The 24,546-nt window shown below is 40.2% G+C and overlaps 1 protein-coding gene across 1 annotated transcript in view; it reads left to right on the top strand.

The window, feature by feature from the left end:
• Positions 1–24,546, top strand: part of KNL1 (kinetochore scaffold 1) — a 74,467-nt gene that overhangs the window by 43,509 nt on the left and 6,412 nt on the right. Inside the window, 8 exon segments of the mRNA XM_047766701.1 lie at positions 6,905–7,020; positions 9,638–9,728; positions 11,170–11,286; positions 13,212–13,299; positions 17,485–17,562; positions 17,728–17,767; positions 21,379–21,480; positions 22,213–22,313. Coding sequence (XP_047622657.1) covers positions 6,905–7,020; positions 9,638–9,728; positions 11,170–11,286; positions 13,212–13,299; positions 17,485–17,562; positions 17,728–17,767; positions 21,379–21,480; positions 22,213–22,313 — 733 coding nt within the window.

Here is a 24,546-nt window from a genome sequence, read left to right as displayed (position 1 = left end):
GGCTAGGGGTCAAATCGGAGCTGTAGCCACTGGTCTACACCAGAGCCACAGCAACACCAGATCCAAGCCGCATCTGTGACCTACACCACAGCTCACGGCAACGCCGGATCCTTAACCCACTGAGCAGGGCCAGGGATTGAACCCACAGCCTCATGGTTCCTAGTTGGATTCGTTAACCACTTCGCCACGACGGGAACTCCAACCTCATCATTCTTATCAACATAGTGCCGCTTCTCACTAGCATCTCCTTGCCTCAGCTGTAGATGGGGAGTAGAAAGGTGCCTTGATATGCATTTAGAGTCTACACCCTTCTTAGGAAAAGCAGAAAGAGTAACCTAAGGACCAGAGAAAGCACAGGGGAAAAGGAGGAACAAAGAGGATGCTGGTAGAGTGGAAGAGGGCTAATCTTTTTTTTTTTGTCTTTTTTTTGCCTTTTCTAGGGCCGTTTCCACAGCATATGGAGGTTCCCAGGCTAGGGTCCAATTGGAGCTCTAGGCGTCAGCCTACACCACAGCCACAGCAATGCCGGATTGGAGCTGCTGCCGCCGCGACCTACACCACAGCTCATGGCAATGCCGGATCCTTAACCCCCTGAGCAAGGCCAGGGATTGAACCCACAACCTCATGGTTCCTGGTTGGATTTGTTAACCACTGAGCCACAACAGGAACTCCAGAAGAGGGCTAATCTTTAAGGGTATGAGTTTTCCTCTTTCGTCTCAGGCCTTGCAGAGTTCAGGAGGAGGCAGTGCTAGGGGAATACTTCTGGGAGCAGACCCATCAAGATGATAAGGGAGTTCATGATGTATCAGGAAAGAAATTTTAAAATCCCAAAGTAGAGAAAGGACAAAGAAATGGAGTATGCATGGGTCATAGAAAATGAGGTTCACAGCTATGGGCTTCTATCTGTTCCAGGACTTGGATGACTGTGAGTCTTTTTTTTTTTTTTTTAATTTTTATAATTTTTTATTTGTTTATGTGTGTGTGTGCGTGTAGTCATTCTAGAGCCACACCCAAGGCACATGGAGATTCCCAGGCTAGGGGTCAAATCGGAGCTACAGCTGTTGGCCTCCTCCACAACCACAGCAACGCCAGATCCGAGCCACGTCTGCAACCTACACCACAGCTCATGGCAGCACCGGATCCTTGACCCACTGAGGGAGGCCAGGGATCAAACCTGGATCCTCATGGATGCTAGTCAGGTTCGTTAACTGCTTAGCCATGACGGACTCTCCTTTAAATTTTTTTTTTTTTTTTCCCAAAGGTCCACACCTATGGCATATGGAGGTTCCCAGGCTAGGGGTCAAATTGGAACTGTAGCCACCAGACTATGCTGCAGCCACAGCAACGCGGGATCTGAAATGCATCTGTGACCTACACTGCATCTCATGACAACACCAGTACCTTAACCCACCAAGAGAGGCCAGGGATCAAACCGACGTCGTGATGGATACTAGTCAGAGTCTGCTGAGCCACAGTGGGAACTCCCGTGAGTTTCTTTTAGAGGGGAACTGGGGATAGTCTTCTTGAGACAGGTGGGGGATGAGTAGCAGCCCTCATAGACAAATGTACAGCACCCATATATGTGTTTGCGGGAGCTGGGCTGGCAGCCCCAGCAAAGGTTCTATATAGAAATATCAAATCACTGTATTGTGTAATAAGAACTAATAATAGTGTTGAAGGTCAATTTTATTTCAAAAATAAACTCATAAAAGAGATCAGGGAGTTCCCGTCGTGGCACACGGAAACGAATCTGACTAGGAACCATGAGGTTGCAGGTTCGATCCCTGGCCTCACTCAGTGGGTTAAGGACCCGGCATTGCCAAGTTGTGGTGTAGGTTGCAGACGTGGCTCGGATCTGGTGTTGCTGTGGCTCTGGCGTAGGCCGGTGGCTACAGCTCCGATTCAACCCCTAGCCTGGGAACCTCTATATGCCGCGGGAGCAGTCCTAGAAAGGGCAAAAAGATAATAAAAAAAAAAAAGAAAGAAAGAAAGAGATCAGATTTGGAGTTACCAGAGGCGGGGTAAGGGGATGGGTGAAAAGAAGGGGAATTGGATCAAGGCAGTGAAAAGATACAAACTTCCAATTGTAAGATAAATAAGTACTAGGGATAGAAGGTACAACTTGATAAATATAATTAAAACTGTTGTATGTCATATAAGAAAGTTGTTATAAGAGCAAATCCAAGAGTTCTCATCACAGGGGAAAAATTTTTTTCTATTTCTTTAATTTTTTTTTTTTTGTCTTTTCTAGAGCCATACCCGCGGCTCATGGAGGTTCCCAGGCTAGGAGTCTAATTGGAGCTGTAGCCGCTGGCCTATGCCACAGCCACAGCAATGCCAGATCCAAGCCACATCTGTGACCTACACCTCAGCTCACGGCAATGCTGGATGCTTAACCTTCTGTGCGAGGCCAGGGCTTGAACCCGCAACCTCATGGTTCCTAGTCGGATTCGTTTCCACTGCACTAAGACAGGGACTCCCCGACATTTTTTAATTCAGTGAGTTTTATTATTTTTATACCTGTACAGCCATGATCACAACCTAATTTTAGAACATTTCCATCCCTTACCCCCAACCTATCTCCCTTGGTAACCATAAGTTTTTCAAAGTCTGTGAGTCTGTTTCTATTCTGGAAATAAGTTCATTATATCCTTTTTTTAGATTCCACATGTGATAGCATATGATGTTTGTGACTGACTAACTTCACTTAGCATGCTAATTTCTAGGTCCATCCACATTGCTGCAAATGCCATTATTTCATTCCTTTTGTGGCTGAGTAATATTCTATATGTATATGTGCTACATCTTCTTCATCCACTCCTCTGTCGATGGATATTTAGGTTGCTTCCACGTCTTGGCTATTGTATATAGTGCTCCAGTGAACATTGGGGCACATGTATCTTTTTGAGTGAAGTCCAAACATTTTAAACAGTTGGTAGCTTTCTCTCTCAATTGTCTTTTAAAGTATAAGGTCCTCTTCTGTATTTCTCTTTCTCTCTCTTTTTTTTTTATGTTGAAACCAGGTTTTCTATCCAGTGGTAAGTACAAATTTTGTCCACTGTGCATATTCAAACTTTCATTTCAATGTATTCCTCTGTTTTTTGTATTTTTTGTAATTGGTAGAGGTTTAATCAGATGATTTGTTTTTCAAGTTTACTTTATATCTGTACTTCCATCAGGAGATAATATCTGGTGATGATGTGATGATCATCCATTAATAATCACTACCTGTGAGTTCTCCAGTGTCTCTGCATGTTGAGGATATGATGTTGTCACTGCTGTTGCTGGGAATTTCTGCAGGGTGCAGGTGTGGCAAAAAAAGATCACTATCTAGTAATTCATTGGGACTTGTAAAATAATGATATCCTAGTTTTCTTAGTTTTTTTTCATTTCTTGTCCAAATACTAATATAAAGAGAAATATTCCTTTATCAAGTATTTGGCTCCTCTATGAAGGACAATCAGACAATTTCCCAAGGAGGCTTGATTTCTTTGAGAAAATCTGGAGTTCTCTGGTGGCCTAGTGGTTAAGGATTTGGTGTTGTCACTGCTATGACATAGGTTTAATCCCTGGCCTGGGAGCTTCTACATGCCTCAGATCAAAAAAGAAAGAAAGAAATCTAGTGTTGCCATTTCTTTCTTTTGTTCTTTATTTATTTATTTATTTATTTTTTTGGCTTTTTAGGGCCATATCTGCAGCATATGGAAGTTCCCAGGCTAATGTCAAAATTGAAATTACAGCTTCTGGTCTACACCATAGCCACAGCAACAAAGGATCTGAGCCATGTCTGCGACCTAAACCACAGCTCACGGCAATGCCAGACCCTTCAACCCACTGAGCAAGGCCAGGGATTGAACCCGCTTTCTCATTGATGCTAGTTGGATTTGTTTCCGATGCGCCACAATGGGAACTCCAGTTGTTGGCCATTTCTTTTTGAGAAGCATTGAGCTTTGATTTTTGCTTATAAATTTAGCCTAAAAAATACTTCAATTATAGTTGCTCTTAGCACTTTTTTTGTTTGTTTTGCTTTTAGCACTTTATACTTTCTTAGCACATCTGTTGGAAAGCTTGTTATAGATAGAGAAAGCAGATTAAAACTTCATTCATATTTCCTTTTATTTTATCAACTAAAAAGGGAGAATGAAAGGAAACTAACATTTGTTATATTACTTTAGCAGGCCCTGAGCTTTGGTACCTTTAAAATAAATACAACTTGGAGTTTCCGTCTAGGCTCAGTGGTTAATGAATCTGACTAGGAACCATGAGGTTGCAAGTTTGATCCCTGGCCTTGCTCAGTGGGTTAAGGATTCGGCATTGCCGTGAGCTGTGGTGTAGGTCTCAGACGCAGCTTGGATCCTACGTTGCTGTGGCTGTGATGTAGGCCCGAGGCCATAGCTCCGATTCAACCCTTAGCCTGGGAACCTCCATGTGCCACAGGTGCGGCCCTAAAAAGACAAAAGACGAAAAAAGAAAATAAATAAAATAAATACAGTTTTTACTTTAATCTTAATAGGTTGGTTAATTTTGTGCCCATGTTATAGATAAGAAGACCAAAGCATAGTGGTAAAACAATTTGTTCTGTGCCACACTGCCTATGAATAATGGACAGTTGTGGGATATTGTTTAGTTTGACTTGTTGTTGTTGTTGTCGTCTTTTTGCCTTTTCCAGGGCCACTTCCCACGGCATATGGAGGTTCCCAGGCTAGGGGTTGAATCGGAGCTGTAGTCTTCAGCCTACACCAGAGCCACAGCAACTCGGGATCTGAGCCATGTCTGCAACCTACACCACAGCTCATGGCAACGCCAGATCCTTAACCCGCTGAGCAAGGCTGGGGATCGAACTCTCAACCTCATGGTTCGTAGTCAGATTCATTAACCACTGCGCCACGACAGGAACTCCTGTTTAGTTTGATTTTTATTTGGAATGAGCTGACTTGGTTTTTGCAGTTACTTCAAGGACATCCAAAAGTGATAGTATTAGAGCTATAAGACCTTTATAAATGAATATATATATATATATTTATATATATAGTTTGTTTGTTTGTTTGTTTGTCTTTTGTCTTTTTTAGGGCCGCACCCGCAACATGGAGGTTTCCAGGCTGGGGTCTAATCAGAGCTGTGGCTGTCAGCCTATGCCAGAGCCACAACAACGCCAGATCCGAGGCACGTCTGCAACACCACACAGCTCATGTAACGCTGGATCCTTAACCCACTGAGCAAGGCCAGGGATTGAACCTGCAACCTCATGGTTCCCAGTCGGATTCATTTCTGCTGCACCATGATGGGAACTCCAAGACTGTTTTAAAATAACCAAATTTTTACTGCCTTACTTTACATATGCCAGAAAAGTTTGAGTACAACCTAGGATAGAAGTAAGGATCAGGAATAGAGAAAGAGAATAGAAAAGGATAATCTGGGAAATTGGCATCTTTTTTCTTTCCTTTAATGAAGAGGCTCCTGGTAAATTTGAATTTTCAGGTATTGATATTATAAGAATATTATGTAGCCATTTTCCTCCCCCTTCCCCAGCTTTATCAAAGTATAATTGACAAGTTAACATCTAGTCATTTTCAAATCATTTTCAGTACTTTGTGTGAAACATCCAGTTTCTGTCAACATCTATGAGAAATGGACTTTGGGGAGTTCCCGTCTTGGTGCAGTGGTTAACGAATCCAACTAGGAACCATGAGGTTGCGGGTTCAGTCCCTGGCCTTGCTCAGTGGGTTGGGGATCCGGCGTTGCCGTGAGCTGTGGTGTAGGTCACAGACGCGGCTCGGATTCCGTGTTGCTGTGGCTCTGGCGTAGGCTGGTGGCTACAGCTCCAATTAGACCCCTAGCCTGGGAACCTCCACATGCCCCGGGAGTGGCCAAAGAAATGGCAAAAAGACAAAAAAAAAAAGAGAGAGAGAGGAAAAAAAAAGAAATGGACTTTGACCTCAGAGACTTGATTTCAGGTTCCAACTAGTAGCTTAACAGTTTTTGGGAGTGTCCATTATGGCTCAGCAGGTTAATTAGGACCTGATGTTGTCTCTGTGAGGACACATGTTCAATCCCTGGCCTTGCTCAGTGGGTTAAGGATATGGCATTGCCGAAAGCTGCACTGTAGGTTGCAGATGAAGCTTGAATCCTGCCTTGCCATAGGCCTGCAGCTGCAGGTCCAGTTCAGCCCCTAGCCTGGGAACTTCCATATGCTTCTGGTTCATCTGTAAAAAAAACCCAAAAACAAAAAAATTGGAATTTTTCCAATTTTTCTTTGTATATTATTTATTTATTTATTTATTTTTTCTTTTGTGTTTTTAGGGCTGCACCTGGGGCATATGAAGGTTCCCAGGCTAGGGATCCAGTCGGAGCTGTTGCTCCTGGCCTACACCAGAGCCTCAGCAACACCAGATCCGAGTCGAGTCTGTGACTTACACCACAGTTCATAGCAACGCCAGATCCTTAACCCACTGAGCGAGGCTAGGGATCGAATCTGAAACCTCATGGTTCCTAGTTGGATTCATTTCTGCTACGCCACTACAGAATTCCTGTATAATTTTTACAGATAGGCACTCTGAGGAGTTCCCATCAGGACTCAGTGGTTAACAAACCTGACTAGTATCAATGAGGACATGTGTTCAATCCCTGGCCTTGCTCAGTGGGTTAAGCATTCAGTGTTACCACGAGCTGCGGTGTAGGTTGCAGACGCACCTTGGATCCTGCGTTGCTGTGGTAGTGGTGTAGTCTGACAGCTGCAGCTCTGATTCGACCCCTAGCCTGGGAACCTCCATATGCTGTAGCTGCAGCCTTTAGAAGAAAAATAAATAAATAAATAAAAATAGGCAATCAGACTTGAAACCGTTCTTGAACAATGTTTTGTCCTCAAAATACTGCTTTTGAGGGATTTTTTTTTTTTTTTTTCCAGTTTACTGTAAACACACCACCTACTCCAGAAGACCTGATGTTAAGTCAATGTGTTTACCGGCCCAAGATACAGATTTATAGAGAAGATTGTGAAGCTCTTCGCCAGAAGATTGAAGAGTATGAAAGTTTTCATTTTTTTATGTTTTGTTGGATGGGTGAATAATTTGTGTGCCGGGGTTTGACTAGAGTAACACTGGCATAGGAAAAACTGACAGCATTAATTGGCAGTGTCATATGGAATGTGGGAAAGAGCTTTGTAGTCAGATGGAAGTTCATTCTTGGATAGCATTAGCTATATAACCTTATGTAAGTCATTTAACCCTCATTTCCACATCTGTCAATTGAGGGTATTAATAGCTACTCAGTAGGGAGAAATGAACAGTAGAAATAGTGTATATGAAAAGTTTTCATGCCATTCTTAGCAAAGAGTAGGTCCTTAATAAACAATAATTATTAGGTTATGATAACAAACTGATTGCAAAAAAAAAAAATCTTTAAAAGAAGATAGTACCCTTTAGAGATTTATATGTGCCTAAACTATGATTGCCTTTAAGTTCATGATTTTATCACATTTGCCCTTAATTTACATTTATAAAAGTATATGGTTTACTCAGACTAAGCTTAGTGGTTTGGTATAAGTAGATGCTGCAGAGTACAAATTAGGTATATCCAGATTCTCGCAGATAAATCAGAACTTGCAACCCAAAATAATGTTTATATCATACTTACCTAGAATTGCTGAACTAAAGTTGAATCTTACAAACTGAAAATAAATAGAATAACTCTTAAGAATCATTTTTAAAGCTTTTGGTGGTGAGCAATATCAAAATATAATGTATACATGAAACTTACATATTATAAGCCATTGTTACCTCAATAAATTAAGTTAAAAGGATGGAGTTCCCATCGTGGCACAGTGGTTAACGAATCCGACTAGGAACCATGAGGTTGCGGGTTCGGTCCCTGGCCTCACTCAGTGGGTTAAGGATCCGGCGTTGCCGTGAGCTGTGGTGTAGGTCACAGACGCGGCTCGGATCCTGCGTTGCTGTGGCTCTGGCGTGGGACAGTGGCTACAGCTCTGATTCGACCCCTAGCCTGGGAACCTCCATATGCCACAGAAGTGGCCCAAGAAATGACAAAAAGACAAAAAATTTAAAAAAATTAAAAATTTAAATTAAAATTCAAGGAGTTAAGTAGCTTTAAAACTAGAAATTTATGATGCTGTTAAAGTCCTGAAGATTTGATTTGCCTGATTCTGGTTTGTTTATTAAACAAATAAATATGAACCACCTACTATGTGCCTCTGTACTAAGTCCTGAGGTTCATCATGAACAAGACAGATTTCTTATCTTCATGTTGTTTAAAAGAGTTGGATGTCTCAAGATTTGTCTGAGAATGTTTTGTTTTGAATGAAATAAGTAGATCTTGCATACAATGAGGTCTGTTAAATGTGCTCTACTGTTTGATTTTGCACCTATGTGCATGAATATAAGATCATCTGATAAAAATTTATTTCCTCTGCTTATTAACAAGAGACTAATAAATAGCATTGCTGCTTTTTTTAAATGCTATTCTTATAAAGGTGAGATAAGACTTTGAACTGAATTGGAACTTTTACTTAAAATAAAAGCTATAACTTTGAATAATTATGCATTTGCAGGCCTTGAGGATTCTTTTTTTTTTTGTCTTTTTGCCTTTTTGCCTTTTCTTGGGCCGCTCCCATGGCATATGGAGATTCCCAGGCTAAGGGTCCAATCAGAGCTGTAGCCACCGGCCTGCACCAGAGCCACAGCAACGCAGGATCCGAGCCGCGTCTGCAACCTACACCACAGCTCACGGCAATGCCGTATCCCCAACCCACTGAGCAAGGCCAGAGACCAAACCCGCAACCTCATGGTTCCTAGTCGGATTCGTTAACCATTGCGCCACAATGGGAACTCTGAGGATTCTTTATAAGCAACATATTTTCACTTTGGAGTTCCCATCATGGTTCAGTGGTTAACGAACCCAAGTGGTATCCATGAGGACCTGGGTTCGATCCCTGGCCTTGCTTAGTTGGTGAAGGATCCATTGTGGCCATGAGCTGTGATGTAGGTTGCAGACGCAGCTTGGATGCTGAGTTGCTGTGGTGTAGGCTGGCAGCTGTAGCTCTGATTGAACCCTTAGCTTGGGAACTTCCATATGCCTCGGTTGCAGCCCCAAAAAAGACAAAAATTTTTTTTCATTTTGGAGGATGAGATTTCTATTTGGCAGAGACATTTTTGAATCATAACATCCTAGAACTGTTCTACAGTGTTGAAATAATCAGGCTGGTACGGGAGTTCTCTTCACAGCTCAGCAGTTAATGAACCCGACTAGGATCCATGAGGATATGGGTTCAATCCCTGGCCTTGCTCAGTGGGTTAAGGATCTGACATTGCTGTAAGCTGTGGTGTAGGTCGAAGACGAACCTCGGATCCCTGTTTGCTGTGGCTGTGGGGTGTAGGCTGGCAGCTGTAGCTCCAATTAGACCCCTAGCCTGGGACCTTCCAAATGCTGCTGGTGGGGCTCTCAAAAAAAAAAAAAGTGAAAAAAAGAAAAAGAACAAATCAGGCTGGCTACTGTTTCTGAGTGAATTCCCTACTTAATGTAGAAAAGAACTAGGAAAAATTAAATTAAGTACGCTTACAGATCCAAGTTGATTCATTATAGCTAAATTCTGAACTCCATGCTAATTAACTTTTTTGTATTTCAGATTAAAGCTTTCTGCACTGAACCAAGATAAACTGTTGACTGATGTAAATAGGAACCTGTGGGAAAAAATGAGACACTGCTCTGATGAGGAGGTACTTTTGTTTCGTTTTCTGAATGGAATCAGTATAGACATTTTGAACAATGTTTATTGTGAAACTAGTAATTGTTACTTGATAATTAGTGATGAGTATTTAATTTACTTCTCAGATGTAATGTTAACAAGGTTTTATTATATATGAGTCATTGTTAATATATAATCTTTTTAAACACTAAGTGATCAATTTAATATATGAAATATATTTGAAATTTATTTAGAGTTCCCTCATTCTTATTTGCCTTTCACTTAGATAGATGGAGAATAGATTAATTAAATAATAAGGAACTCAATTTATATTTATCCTAATATATGTAAAGGTTTTATTAGCTAAAAACCTGTCATTTTCTAATTTGTAATATAAATTAATTAAAAGAAGGAATCAGGAGTTCCTGTCATGGCTCAGTGGTGAATGAATCCAACTAGGAACCATGAAGTTGCAGGTTCAATCCCTGGCCTCGCTCAGTGGGTTAAGGATCTGGCGTTGCCTTGAGTTGTGGTGTAGTTTGCAGATGTGGCTTGGATCTGGCATTGCTGTGGCTATGGTGTGGCTGGCAGCTGTAGCTCTCATTAGAGCCCTAGCCTGGGAACCTCCATATGCCTCAGGTGCGGCCCTAGAAAAGACAAAAAGACCAAAAAAAAAAAAAGGAATCAAAATTGAAATCTTTGTTTCTCTTCTTTAATTATTCAATGGAGTTAAATTGGCAAATTAGAAGCCTTAAGAATCAGAGTCTAGGAGTTCCCGTCATGGCGCAGTGGTTAATGAATCCGACTAGGAACCATGAGGCTGTGGGTTCAATCCCTGGCTCTGCTCAGTGGGTTAAGGATCCGGTGTTGCCGTGAGCTGTGGTGTAGGTCACAGACGCGGCTCGGATTCAGCGTTGCTGTGGCTCTGGCTTAGGCTGGCAGCTACAGCTCTGATTAGACCCCTAGCCTGGGAAACTCCATATGCCGCAGGAGCGGCCCAAGAAATGGCAAAAAGACAAAAAAAAAAAAGAATCAGAGTCTAGAATGGGCATAGCTTAGCATGTGGCAGTTCAACCAGCCTTCTCAGACTATTTGCCTTTTCTTTTTTTTTCTTTTTTTTCTTTTTTTTTTGTCTTTTGTCTTTTTTGTCTTTTGTCTGTTGTTGTTGTTGCTATTTCTTGGGCCGCTCCCGCGGCATATGGAGATTCCCAGGCTAGGGGTTGAATCGGAGCTGTAGCCACCGGCCTACGCCAGAGCCACAGCAACGCGGGATCCGAGCCGCGTCTGCAACCTACACCACAGCTCACGGCCACGCCGGATCGTTAACCCACTGAGCAAGGGCAGGGACTGAACCCGCAACCTCATGGTTCCTAGTCGGATTCGTTAACCACTGCGCCACGACGGGAACTCCCTATTTGCCTTTTCTAACTCATTTGTTTTAATGAATTATAGTCTTTAACTTTGCCTTACAGCTCAAGGCCTTTGGCACTCACCTGAACAAAATAAAATCACGTTTTACCAAGATAACTAAAATCTTCACTCATCAAGGAAAAGTGGCTCTATACAGCAAGCTGGTACAATCGGCTCAGGTAATTCGAGACACTTAAGAGCTTAGCTATTATAATTACTTCATAGTGGTTGTGGAATATGATGAATGTTCCTTAGGAGACATGTGAATGAGAGTTGGGCCAAAACCTAAAAATTAGAGTTCCTGGAGTTGCCATCGTGGCGCAGTGGAAACAACTAGTAACCATGAGGTTGTGGGTTCGATCCCTGCCCTTTCTCAGTGGGTTAAGGATCTGGTGTTGCTATGAGCTGTGGTGTAGGTCGAAGATGTGGTTCGGATCCTGTATTGCTGTGGCTGTGGTGTAGGCGGCAGCTGTAGTTCCAATTGGACCCCTAGCCTGGGAACCTCCATATGCTGCGGGTGCGACCCTAAAAAGCAAAAAAAAAATGGAGTTCCCATGGTGACATGGTGGTAACGAACCTGACTAGTATCCACGAGGACGTGGGTTTGATTCCTTGCCTCGCTCTGTGTTACGTGAGCTGTGGTGCAGGTCGAAGATGCAGCTCACACACTACGTTGCTGTGGCTGCGGGCATAGGCCGGCAGCTACAACTTTAATTCAACCCCTAGCCTAGAAACATATATTCTGCAATTGTGGCCCTGAAAAACAAAAAATAAAAAAAATAAACAAAAAACTTAAAAATTATTCATTAGACATGGGGTTCAGTTTATGAAAAGTAGCAAATCCTGGCATCCTCAGTAATTCTACAATATATTTACTAATATGGCTCTACGCCTCATCTCATTTGTTATCTATATTTTACATAGTGAAATAAAACTATAGGATTTTGATATTCCAGTGCTAAGGACTATGGTGTAGTAGTATCTTCCCCATAGTCCATACTTGGTTATATATGCGTGTTCATGTATTTAAGGTAACATTTCCTGGAGTTCTCTTCTAGTGCAGCAGGTTAGAGATCTGGCGTTATCACCACAGTGGCTTGGGTTGCTGCTGTGGCAAGGGTTCAGTCCTTGGCCTGGGGACTTCCACGTGCCACAGAAAAAATAATAAATAGAAGAAATAAAAATAAAGTAGCATTTCCCAAAATGATCATCTTTTAAGAAAGTTCCTGCAAAAAAAAAACTTTACATTGGTAAATAAGTCTGGGAAATATTACATGGTGTGTCCCCCTTTTGGAGAAATATAATAGCTAGCATATTATAATCTAAGGTCAGAAAATTTTTTTTCTAGTCTAAAAGGAAAAAAATGCTATAATTATATTTGACCAGTGTTTCCCATGTTCGGGCATACAATATTTTTTATGAAATCTTTTTTTTAGGGGGAGGTGCTGCAGGTGTGGCATATGAAAGTTCTCAGGCTAGGGGTCAAATCAGAGCTGCAGCCACTGGCCTACGCCAGAGCCATAGCAACTCCAGATCCAAGCCTTGTCTGTAACCTATACTGCAGCTCACTGCAGTGCTGGATCCTTAACCCACTGAATGGGGCCACATCCTCGAGAATACTAGTTGGGTTCATTTCTGCTGAGCCACACTGGAGACTTCTGAAATCTTTTTTTTTTTTTTTTTAATGTATATTAGCAGCTTATGTTACATGAAAATGCTGAAATAAAGGAAAGTACAAAAATGAATTTATATTAATCTGTTATGAAGGCTTTTTTTTTCCTCTTGGCTGTCCCCATGGCATGTGGAAATTCCTAGGCTAGGGATCAAATCCGAGCTGGACCTATGATCTATGCCACAGCTGCACTAATGCCAGATCCTTAACCCACTGTGCCACAGCAGAAACTCCCATAATCTGTTATGAAGCCTTTTTTAAAAATAAAAGAAAAAAAAATTTAAGACCAGACTTGAATCTTTGATCTTCATTTTAAGATTTGTCTGTTCATGATATAGACACAGCAGTTATGTTAGCAATTTGAACCATTTTTAATGTTACAATGTTTTGTTTGGAGGTTTAACTTGACAGTCTGTAAAATTGTATGTTTAGAATGAGAGGGAGAAACTTCAGATAAGGATAGACCAGATGGACAACATACTTAAGAAGATGGATAACTGTCTCACTGAGGTGGAAATAGGTAAAGTACCTTGAATACTTTTCCAAAAGAAAATTTAATTGTATCTAAATGCTTCCTTATAGTATACATTGCTGGTAGTACTATGCTGAAGGCTTGTAGTATCAGTTTGAGACATTAAATTAGAGCTCCTTTTCTGTGGTCATTCATATCACAATCAACAAGAGATGCCCAAGAGAATAAGTCTCTTTGGAAAGCTCTTCATAACCTAGACCATAATCTTGTGTTGTTGGGTTTTTATGGTTTTTTTTGGATTTGTTTTTTAAATAAATGAATTTATTTCTATTTGAAAATTATCTATCCTTTCAATTTGACCTCTCATAATTCCAGTTTGTTAGTATTGTCCTGAAACTGCTTTTTCACAGATCATAAAGTTTCACATAATCATCAAATTTGGTAGCTCTCAATCCTTAGTCATGTTGATCTCTTTTAGCATTTGACAATGCTGGTTATTCATCTCACGCCTGGGATCAACCCTCATGGCAGTGACCTGAGCCACAGCAGTGACAATGCAGGATCCCTAACTGATAAACTACCAGGGAACCCCCTGGTTATTCTTTTTTTCTTGACACTTTCTTCTACCTGAACTCTATGATAATGCACTTCCCTGACCCTATTATTTTCTCCTGGTTGTACCTTTTAGTTCGTCTATTGGCCCTTCTCTAACTCCTTGTATGGTGACAGATTTTTATCATCTACTTATTTCTATATTCTCTCTCCTAAGGCTTTCATCTGCCTTAACAATTAGGTTTATATAAATAATGCCCAAATTTAGTTAAATTCATCAAGCATTTGTTGAGCACCTACCACATGGCAGAAACCATGCTTAGCATCAGAAAAAAGATACTATATAACACAAATTTTTGCCCTTAAGTGGCTCACAGTCACTTTGGGTGAGGGCATCTTTAGCCTCTTTGTCTTTGGTTCCAGACAACATTTCCAGTTTCCTGTTGAATCTCTCTGCAAAAATTTTTTTTAGAGGACACAACATTGTAAATCAACTACACTTAAATAATAATGAAAAAAAAAAGATTTTAAAAAGTTAACTAAATAGAATAATCTGGAATATATAACAATAAAAATTGACATAAGTGAGAAAAAAATGTTCTTAAGGAAAAAAGGGGGCAGGGGGGGTTCCCTGGTGGTCTAGTAGTTAGGATTCAGCGTTTTCAAGGCTGCAGCCCTGGTTCAGTCCCTGGTGCGGGAGCTGAGATTCCACATCAAGTTGCTGCAAGCTAAGCTGAGAAAGAAAAATGTCCTTAAGCACCTTAAATATTTTGTGAAAAAAAAATTTAAATTTATTGTCTTATATTTCCAAAATAAAATCGGAAAACTAGTTCTATGATGTTTCTCCATCCTTATTAATGGCATCATCATTCTAGTATATTGTAAAAGGCTCAAAACTTTTATTAATTTTGAGTCTCTCATATCAAAATCTACATTTCTGCTTCTTCAACATCTGTATTCTTTCCCATTCCCATTAAGGTTGTCATTAATTCTGACGTGCTATTTTAAGCCTTCTAATCTTTCTACACTCTTAATTTCATTCTATGTCTTTCCAGTCCAACTTGCACATTTCTGCCAGATTAATAATTATGAAGGACAGTTTTCATTGTTATCCCTTGGAAAACTTTTCTGTCTTTCCATTTATTACAAAATAAAGTCAAAACTCCTGAGCTTGACATTTAACATTCTGTACAATCATTTTGACATTTAACATTCTGTACAATCATTTTCAGATATTCCTTTCTTACATGGTATACTATTATTCCCTTACACATACTAATTTCAGCCAAATCTTGTCATTTCTATGCATTCCTGCCACTTTGTCTTTGCCTCATGCATTCTTCTATTTTTTACCAAACGATGTGTTCCCTGTCTCCCTTGAGCTACTGTGGCTATTTTGTTAGTACTTCTTATAGTACCTATCACATTAAGTAATTATAGTTACCTTTGTATAGTTTATTTTCCTAATTAAATTGTAAGCCACATGGGGGGAAATATCCACTTTTATTTCTCATGCACAGAATAAGTGCCTAGTATATGTTTTCTGCATTGAATTGGTAATAAGTATATGAATTCCTTAGTCTTAAACTGTCCCATCCTTTTGTTCATTACCTTGCTTTTTCACTTTACGAAAAAATAATAGGAGTTCCCATTGTGGCTCAACAGTTAGCAAACCTGACTAGCATCCATGAGGTTGCAGGTTCGATCCCTGGCCTCGCTCAGTTAAGGATCTGGCATTACCATGAGCCGTGGTGTAGGTCACAGATGCAGCTTGGATCTGGTGTTGCTGTGGCTGTGGTGTAGGCCTGCAGCTACAGCTCTGATTGGACCCCTAGTCTGGGAACCTTCATATGCTGAGAGTGCAGCCCTAAAAAGGCAAAAAGACAAAAATAAAATAAATTAAAGTAATACAAAAATTAAAATAATAGAAGCCATTAGGGCTGGAACTTCTAAAGCCAAAACACACTCCTTCTCTGAGTACCACTGAATGGCTTCCTATTTCTTTCTTCATTATGCCTTGAGCAAATTATTGAGTACCCATTATGTGCCGGTGCTAAGAATACTACGGTGTTTAAACAAAGCTTTATGCACTTGTGGAGCATCTAGTCTAGAAAAGATTATAAGAATTAAATACATAGTTTTATGCTAATTGCTATTGAAGAGTGGATACATGGTACTCTAAGTTCCTGGTACAGAAATCTGGCCTAATTAGGTCAAGAGAGGCTTCCCTCTGAGGAAATGGCATTTCAGCTAAGATCTGAAGACTGAGTAAGAATCGTAAAGTAAGAATCAACAGGAGAGCAGACTATTCAGTATAAGGAAGCAGAAAGCAGACTATTCACTATGAATAGCACATGCAGAAGCCCTTTTGTGGGAAAGACTGTTTCAAGTACAAGGGTCTGAAATAAGGCCAGTGTGTCTAGAATAGAGAGAACGAAAGGGAATATAGTCTGAGATAAAGCTGGAGATGTTAGCTTTAGGGGCCAGGCCAAGGAGGACCTCTTAAGGAGTTTAACTTTTTCTAAGAACAGTGAATATCCTTTGAAGGATGTTAAGCACTGGCTACAGTGTAGATACTGGATTTGAGTAGATCAAGAGCAAATAGTTATTGGACTAGTATGTTTAAGACAAGAGCTTATATTAAGGGAGCCTGGTGGTGATGAAGAAAAAGATTCAGAAAATTTTTTTTCTTTTTCCTTTTTAGGGCTGCACCTGCGGCATACAGAAGTTCTCTGAGTACGGGTTGAACTAGAGCTGCAGCTGCCAGCCTCCACCACAGCCACAGCAACACCAGATCCAAGCTGCATCTGCAATCTATGCTTGTGGCAGCACTGGATCCTTAACCCACTGAGTGAGGCCAGGGATCGAACCCACATCCTCATGGATACTAGTCGGGTTCTTAACCCACTGAGTCACAACAGGAACTCCAGATCTGGAAAATATTTTTGTGGTAAAAATCCAGACTTGGTTTGGATATAGAGAGATATAGGGCTTTTAAGAGTGATTTCGAGGTTTCAGAAACAAATTAAAAAATTTAAATGGGAGTTCCCATCGTGGCGCAGTGGTTAACGAATCCGACTAGGAAACTAGGAACCATGAGGTTGCGGGTTTGGTCCCTGCCCTCGCTCAGTGGGTTAACGATCCGGCGTTGCCGTGAGCTGTGGTGTAGGTTGCAGACGCGGCTCGGATCCCGCGTTGCTGTGGCTCTGGCGTAGGCCGGTGGCTACAGCTCTGATTCAACCCCTAGCCTGGGAACCTCCATATGCCGTGGGAGCGGCCCAAGAAATAGCAACAACAACAACAAAAAAGACAAAAGACAAAAAAAAAATTTAAATGTGTGTGTACATTGTATATGTGTATCTGTTCCTTCTTAGTCCATGGGGTTGCCTAACAACTTTGATATATGTAAATTATATATAAACAATTTCCATCTCAAAGTGTCCCCTGAGAAGCTACTATTGGAGATCATCATATGGCTCAAAGTTCTTAATCTGCCACTATAAGCAGGTCTTCATATGAAAGTATTATTGTTATAGTTTAGTGCTTTTTTGTTAGGGAAAGGTGGGAAAAGACAAATGTTTATAAAATACTCTTAACATTTTATTTTGGGGCCATCTCTTCTTTTCATCTCTGGTTGTTTATTTTTGACTGAGTTATTCTAATGCATGTTGTCTACTTTAGAAACTAAGAGTTTGGAGGATGAACAGAAAAACATTCCTATGGAAGAATGGGATTCTAAAGTGAGAGCTGCCGAGAAAGGTAACTGAATTAATTAAGAAGATAAATGGGAGGGTGAATTCTCTGTTCTGAGTTTGTTTATTTAGGTGAGATTAGTGAGATAGACTTTTCAATAAAACATGATTTTGTAGCAATATTTTAATGTGTACATTCTGATAGATTTGTTTTTCTTTTTCTTTTTCAAAGAACTGGGACAGCTGAAAACTGAGGAAGAAAAACTTCAAAGGTTAGCCTTCAGTTTGGATGTTAGAAAATATTCTAGCAGTTCTCTTGTGGCTCACCAGGTTAATGTTGTCTCTCTGAGGATGTGGGTTTGATCCCTGGCATGACTCAGTGGGTTAAGGATCTGGCATTGCTGTAAGCTGTGGAATAGGCCACAGCTGCAGCTCCAGTTTGACCCCTAGCCCAGAATGTCCATATGTCCCAGGTGCAGCTGTTAAAAAAAAAAAGGAAAAGAAAATGTACTAAGCTTTACATGGATAAATGACTTCCCACCTCTAGAAACTGATAAGATTGAGGACATTAGTATTGACTAAGGGTGAGTCAGAGCTTCTGTTCCACTTTGAACTTAACCTTGGAAGCCATATAGTCAACACTATTTTCTATTGTTTACAGAACATTAATCCAAGGTACTATGTCTCAAGCTTGAATACTATCAGGATCTTCTTAAAATAAACCTAGAAATTCCCATTGTGGCACAGTGGAAACAATTTCAACTAGTATCCATGAGGATGTGGGTTCAATCCCTGGCCTCACTCAGTGGGTTGGGGATCTGGCATTGCCTCGAGCTGTGATGCAGCTTGGATCCTGCATTGCTGTGGCTGTGGTATAGGCCAGCAGCTCTAGCTCCATTTCAGCCCCTAACATGGGAACTTCTATGTGCCTAGGGTTCAGCCCTGAAAAGCAAAGAAAATAAACCTAGCATTAAACTGTTTTTTCATGGTAAAAATAAATATTATATATATATAAATAAATATAAAATGAAGTATGCATTTCATATACTCATGGATCTTATTTAACTGTAAGACTAAAAGCAGATACAAATAATGACAGGGAGTACCCTTTGTGGCTCACTGGTTAAGGAACCTGACTAGGATCCATGAGGTTGTGGGTTAAGGATCTGGGGTTGCTGTAGGCTGTGATGTAAGTTACAGACATGGCTCGGGTCCTGTATTGCTGTGGCTGTGGTGTAGGCTGGCAGCTGTAGCTTCAATTCGACCCCTAACCTGGAAACTTACATATGCCGAGTGTATTGCCCTAAAAAGCAAATAATGATAATGATAATACAAATAATGGCAAAACCAATAAAATTCCATGAGTTTCCGTCATGGCTCAGCTGTTAACAAACCCAACTAGCATTCATGAGGACGCAGATTTGATCCCTGGCCTCACTCAGTGGGTTGGGGATCTGGTGTTGCCATGAGCTGTGGTATAGGTCACAGACATGACTCCGATCCTGCGTTGCTATGGCTCTGGTGTAGGCCAGTGGCTACATCTCTGATAGGACCCCTAGCCTGGGAACTTCCATATGCCGTGGGTGGGACCCTAAAAAGACAAAAGACCGGGAAAAAAAAAAAAAAAAACTCCAACTGGCAACATTTATTTGACAGGTGATAAGATTTGGCTAAAATTAAATTGAAGCTAACAAAATAACAAAATTAAAGTACTATTTAGCTCTAGTAAACTAAACAAAACCAAATACAGGCACCAGAATTATGGTATGTTTCTGTTTTAAAGTGGACATTCTTATCTACATTATTCTTATATTTTTCACATCAAAATGAAAATGTAAATTTTAATCTTATTTTTAAAAAATTTTTTATTACTTGATGAATTTATTACATTTATAGTTGTGCAATGATCATCACAACCCAGTTTTATAGGATTTCCATCCTACAACCCCAGTGCATCCCCCCACCCCCAACCTGTCTCCTTTGGAAACCATAAGTTTTTCAAAGTCTGTGAGTCAGTATCTGTTCTGCAAAGAAGTTCATTCTGTCCTTTTTTCAGATTCCACATGTTAGTGAGAGCATTTGATGTTGGTGTCTCATGTCTGACTGACTTCACTTAGCATGATAATTTCTAGGTCCATTCATGTTGCTAAAATGCTGGTATTTCATTCCTTTTAATGGCTGAGTAATGTTCCATTGTGTATATGTACCACATCTTCTTGATCCACTCCTCTGTCGATGGACATTTAGGTTGTTTCCATGTCTTGGCTATTCAAAGTAGTGCTGAAATGAACATCAGAGTACCTGTGTCTTTGAGAGTCATGGTTTTCTCTGTATAGATGCCCAGGAGTGGGATTGCTGGATCAAATGGTAGTTCTATTTTTAGCTTTCTGAGGAATCTCCATCCTGTTTTCCACAGTGGTTGCACCAATTTACAATCCCACCAACAGTGTAGGAGGGTTCCTTTTTCTCCACACCCTCTCCAGTACTTACTGTTTGTAGACATTTTGATGATGACCATGCTGGCTGGTGTAAGGTGGTACCTCATAGTGGTTTTGATTTGCATTTCTCTAGTAATGAGTGATGTTGAACATCTTTTCATATGTTTTTTGGCCATCCATATGTCTTCTTTGGAGAATTGTCTGTTTAGATCTTCTGCCCGTTTTTTTGATGGGGTTGTTCATTTTTTCGGTATTGAGCTGTAGGAGGTGTTTATAAATTTTGAAGATTAATCCCTTGTCAGTTGCTTCAGTTGCAAATATTTTCTCCCATTCTGTGGGCTGTCTTTTCGTTTTGTTTAAGGTTTCCTTTGCTGTGCAGAAACTTTTAAGTTTGATTAGATCCCATTTATTTTTATTTTTATTGTCATTACTGTAGGAGGTGGATCTGAGAAGATGTTGCTGTCATTTTTGTCAGAGAGTGTTTGGCCTATGTTTTCCTCTAAGGGTTTTAAAGTGTCTGGTCTTATATCTAGGTCTCTAATCCATTTTGAGTTTATTTTTGTGTGTGGTGTTCTAATTTCATTCTTTTCCATGTGACTGTCCAGTTTTCCCAGCACCACTTTTGAACAAGCTGTCTTTTCTCCATTGTATATTCTTGCCTCCTTTGTCACAGATTAGTTGATTGTAGGTGCATGGGTTTAATTATGGGCTTTCTATCCTGTTTCACTGATCTATATATTTCTGTCTTTGTGCCAGTACCATACGGTTTTGAGGACTATTGCTTTGTAGTAGAGTCTGAAGTCAGGAAGCCTGATTCGTCCAGCTCCATTTTTCTTTTTGAGAATGTCTTTGGCTATTCTGGGTCTTTTGTGCTTACAAACAAACTTTAAAATATTTTGTTCTAGTTCTGTGAAAAATGTTCTTGGTAATTTGATAGGGATTTCATTGAATCTGAAGCAAGTGGCCACACCTGTGGCATATGGAAGTTCCTGAGCTAGGGGTGGAGCCACAGCCACTGTAGAAACAACACTGAGTAGTTATGTTGTGAGCCACACAGGAAGTCTAATAATAATCTTAAAGGAAATATAAACTCCTGAGGATATCTTTATGGACCCCAATTTGAGATTTAGGCCTTTCCTAATTAGGCCCATACTTCTAGTTTAATGCTTATCAACAAACAAACAATGCAAAATGGATTGCATTCACCTCACTAGGAAGCCATTTAGCACAAGAGTTTAACCTCAGCTCCTTTTTTCTCTTTTTTCTTTTTCTTTTCTTTTTTCTGTTGCCCTTGCTGCCCTTGGAAGTTCCTGGACAAGCCAGATCATTAACCCACTGTGCCATAGTGGGAACTCCAAGTTTTTGTCATAAACTTTTATTTTAATGAAGTCTGAATTTTCTAACAATGGCTCTATCTTTCTGTAAATACCTGGTTTGATTTGCAGAAATCTGTTAGAACTGGAGGTACAGAAAGAGCAGACACTTACTCAAATAGACTTTGTGCAAAAACAAATAAGCAGAACTGAAGAACTACTGGATCAGTTGAGGTAAGGAAAAGCAGGTGGCATTAATTTGTGTTTTATCCTGTGCCTTCATGGTTGTGTAAATCCACTAGTGCAATAGACATGTATTTATAAAGTGTATCATTTTTAAACCTACAATACAATGCATCCTCAAAAAGAAAAAAAGAGGTAATATACACAACACTAAGCTGAAAGAGCTGAAAGTATACAAAGTGGGAAAGCCATAGAATTGTAATTTAGGAGTTCCCATTGTAGCGCAGCGGAAATGAATCCTACTAGGAACCATGAGGTTTCGGGTTCCATCCCTAGCCTTGTTCAGTGGGTTAAGGATCCAGCGTTGCTGTGACCTGTGCTGTAGATCGAAGATGTTGCTGAGATCCTGCGTTGCTGTGGCTATGGCGTAGGCTGGCAGATACAGCTTCAATTGAACCCCTAGCCTGGGAACCTCCATATGCTTCGGGTGTGGCCCTAAAAACACAAAAGACAAAAAAAAAAAAAGAATTGTAATTTAAAAATACTTAATATTTTATATTGCCTAGTCTTGGTTTTTCTCTGATATACAAACAAAGATTGAGTCAGTTCTTATTTCTTTCAAACACATAAGTTTGTACATTCACAATATTTGAATTAAAATAATGGTTATCTCCTAAGCCAGTAGACAACTCCAGCATCTGCTCATGTTACTGTTCAGGTGATATCAAAAGTTAATCCTCTTATTTCAAAAATTGTTTTTTTGTCTTGTTTATCTCTTTTCAGCTTGACTGAATGGGAAATCGTGGAGTGGAGTGATGACCAAGCTATATTCACCTTTCTTTATGACACAATAGAACTCACCATTACCTTTGGAGAGCCAGCAGGTGAGTAGCAAGAGTATAATAATTCCTCTGCAGATAAATGTATGGCTAAACTTACTAAAGATTCATATCTTTATTTTAATATAATAACAACTATTGACATAATGAAGGCACTGCTGAAAATATTAAAAGAGGCAATAACCATAATTAGTGATAATGGAATTTTATTTTCTTAAATAAAAAGTAAAATAAGGAGGTTCCCTAATGGCACAGCAGGTTAAGGATCCGGTATTGTAACTTCCATGGGTTGGGTCACTGATGTGCTGCTTGTACAATTCCTGACCTGGGAACTCCCACATGCCACGGGTGAAGCCAAAAAAAAAAAAAAAAAAAAGTTCCAGAGTTTCCGTTGTGGCGCAGTGGTTAACGAATCCGACTACGAACCATGAGATTGAGGGTTCGATCCCTGCCCTTGCTTAGTGGATTAAGGATCTGGCATTGCCGTGAGCTGTGGTGTAGGTCGCAGACGCGACTTGGATCCCACGTTGCTGTGGCTGTGGTGTAGGCTGGCAGCTAAAGCTCCGATTAGACCCCTAGCCTGGGAACCTCCGTATGTCGTGGGAGCAGCCCAAGAAATGGCAAAAAAAAAAAGTTCCTTTTCTAAATGAATACCATTAACTTCCATTCAAGTCCAAAATTAAAACTTAGGAATCACTCTATACCTCTTTCTTCCTCACCAGCATATCTAAATCATAAATAAGACTTACTGATTTTGATTTAATATTCATCCACTTTTTTCTTTTTCTCTTTGGCCATATCTGCGGCATATGGAAGTTCCTGGGCCAGGAATTGTACAAGTACCACATCAGTGACCCAACTCATGGAAGTGATAAGGCCAGATCTTTAACTGCTAGGCCACCGGGGAACTCTCATCCGCTTTTTTGTATCTCTCTGTCAATAGTCATCTCTAATCTAAATGACTACAGTAACACTATAGCTGGTCTTTCTGAATCATCTCCTTTTCCTCTCCAGTTCTTTTTCTTTCCTGTAGCAATAGTGATTATTGAAAATCTTATTATGCACCTACTACTCTTAGACTAATAATCAATATACTTAATATAGCCTGTAAGACCCTGCATGAATTGAATTTTTCGTCCTTTTCCTACCTCATCTTATACTGTTCTCTGCATATCAGCCACAGTGGATTTATTTCATTTCTTTAAGAAACCATGGTCTTTCATGCTCAGACATATTCCATCCTACCTCAAGACATTCATACTGATGTTTCTTACACCTGGAAGTTCTTGTTCCTGTCTTAGTCATTCCAGGCTGGCATTAAAAAAAAATAAATAAATAAATTGAGTATCTTATAAACAACAGAAATTGATTTCTCACAGTTCTGGAGATTAGAAGTCCAAGGTAATGATGCCAGCATGGTCAGGTGAGGGCCTTCTATGAGGTTGCACACTTTTCATTGTATCCTCACATGACCAAAGACCTAGCTACCTCTCTAGGATTTCTGTTATAAGAGCACTAATCCCATTCATGAGTGTTTCACCCTTATGATCTAAGCACCTCCCCAAAGGCCCATCTCCCAATACTATTGCATTGGACATTAGGATTTCAGCATATGACTTTTCAGACTGTAACACCTGTTTTTCACTAAATAAATGTCTACTAATAATCTTTAAAAGCTCAGCTAAATTATCACTTTCTCAGGAAAGTTTTCCCTGACCCTCCTTTTACTTCCTCTGCTGCTTCCTATCCTGGTAGTTTGTTTGAGGTTTTTTTTTTTTTTTTTGGTTTTTGTTTTTAAGGGCCACACTTGCAGCATGTGGAAGTTCCCAGGCTAGGGGTCCAGTTGAAGCTACAACCACCAGCCTATGCCATGGCTACAGCAACTCAGAATCAGAGCGGCATCTGCAACCTACACCATAGCTCACAGCAACGCCAGATCCTTAACCCACTGAGCAAGGCCAGGGATTGAACCCATATCCTCATGGATCCTAGTCGGGTTTGTTAACCGCTGAGCCATGAAGGGAACTCCTAATTTATGTTCTCATTTCTTCCTACAGTTTTCCTAATAGCACTTATTACACTTTGTACTTCTTGGTGTGTTTATTAGTGCAATTATCTGTATGTCACCCTGAGCTATACACTTCTTGAGAACATAGATTGATTATGTCTGTTTCACTATGGTATCCATAGTGCCAAATAGCAAATATTCAACCAAGTGAAAAGAATCAGAATTTGAGAGACAAGAGATAACTCTGGTGTCTGGGAGAACAATCAGCCC

The sequence above is a fragment of the Phacochoerus africanus genome, chromosome 2 (assembly GCF_016906955.1).
Source record: "Phacochoerus africanus isolate WHEZ1 chromosome 2, ROS_Pafr_v1, whole genome shotgun sequence".
NCBI classification, from domain to species: Eukaryota; Metazoa; Chordata; class Mammalia; order Artiodactyla; family Suidae; genus Phacochoerus; species Phacochoerus africanus.
This window is presented reverse-complemented; position numbering and strand designations above follow the sequence as displayed.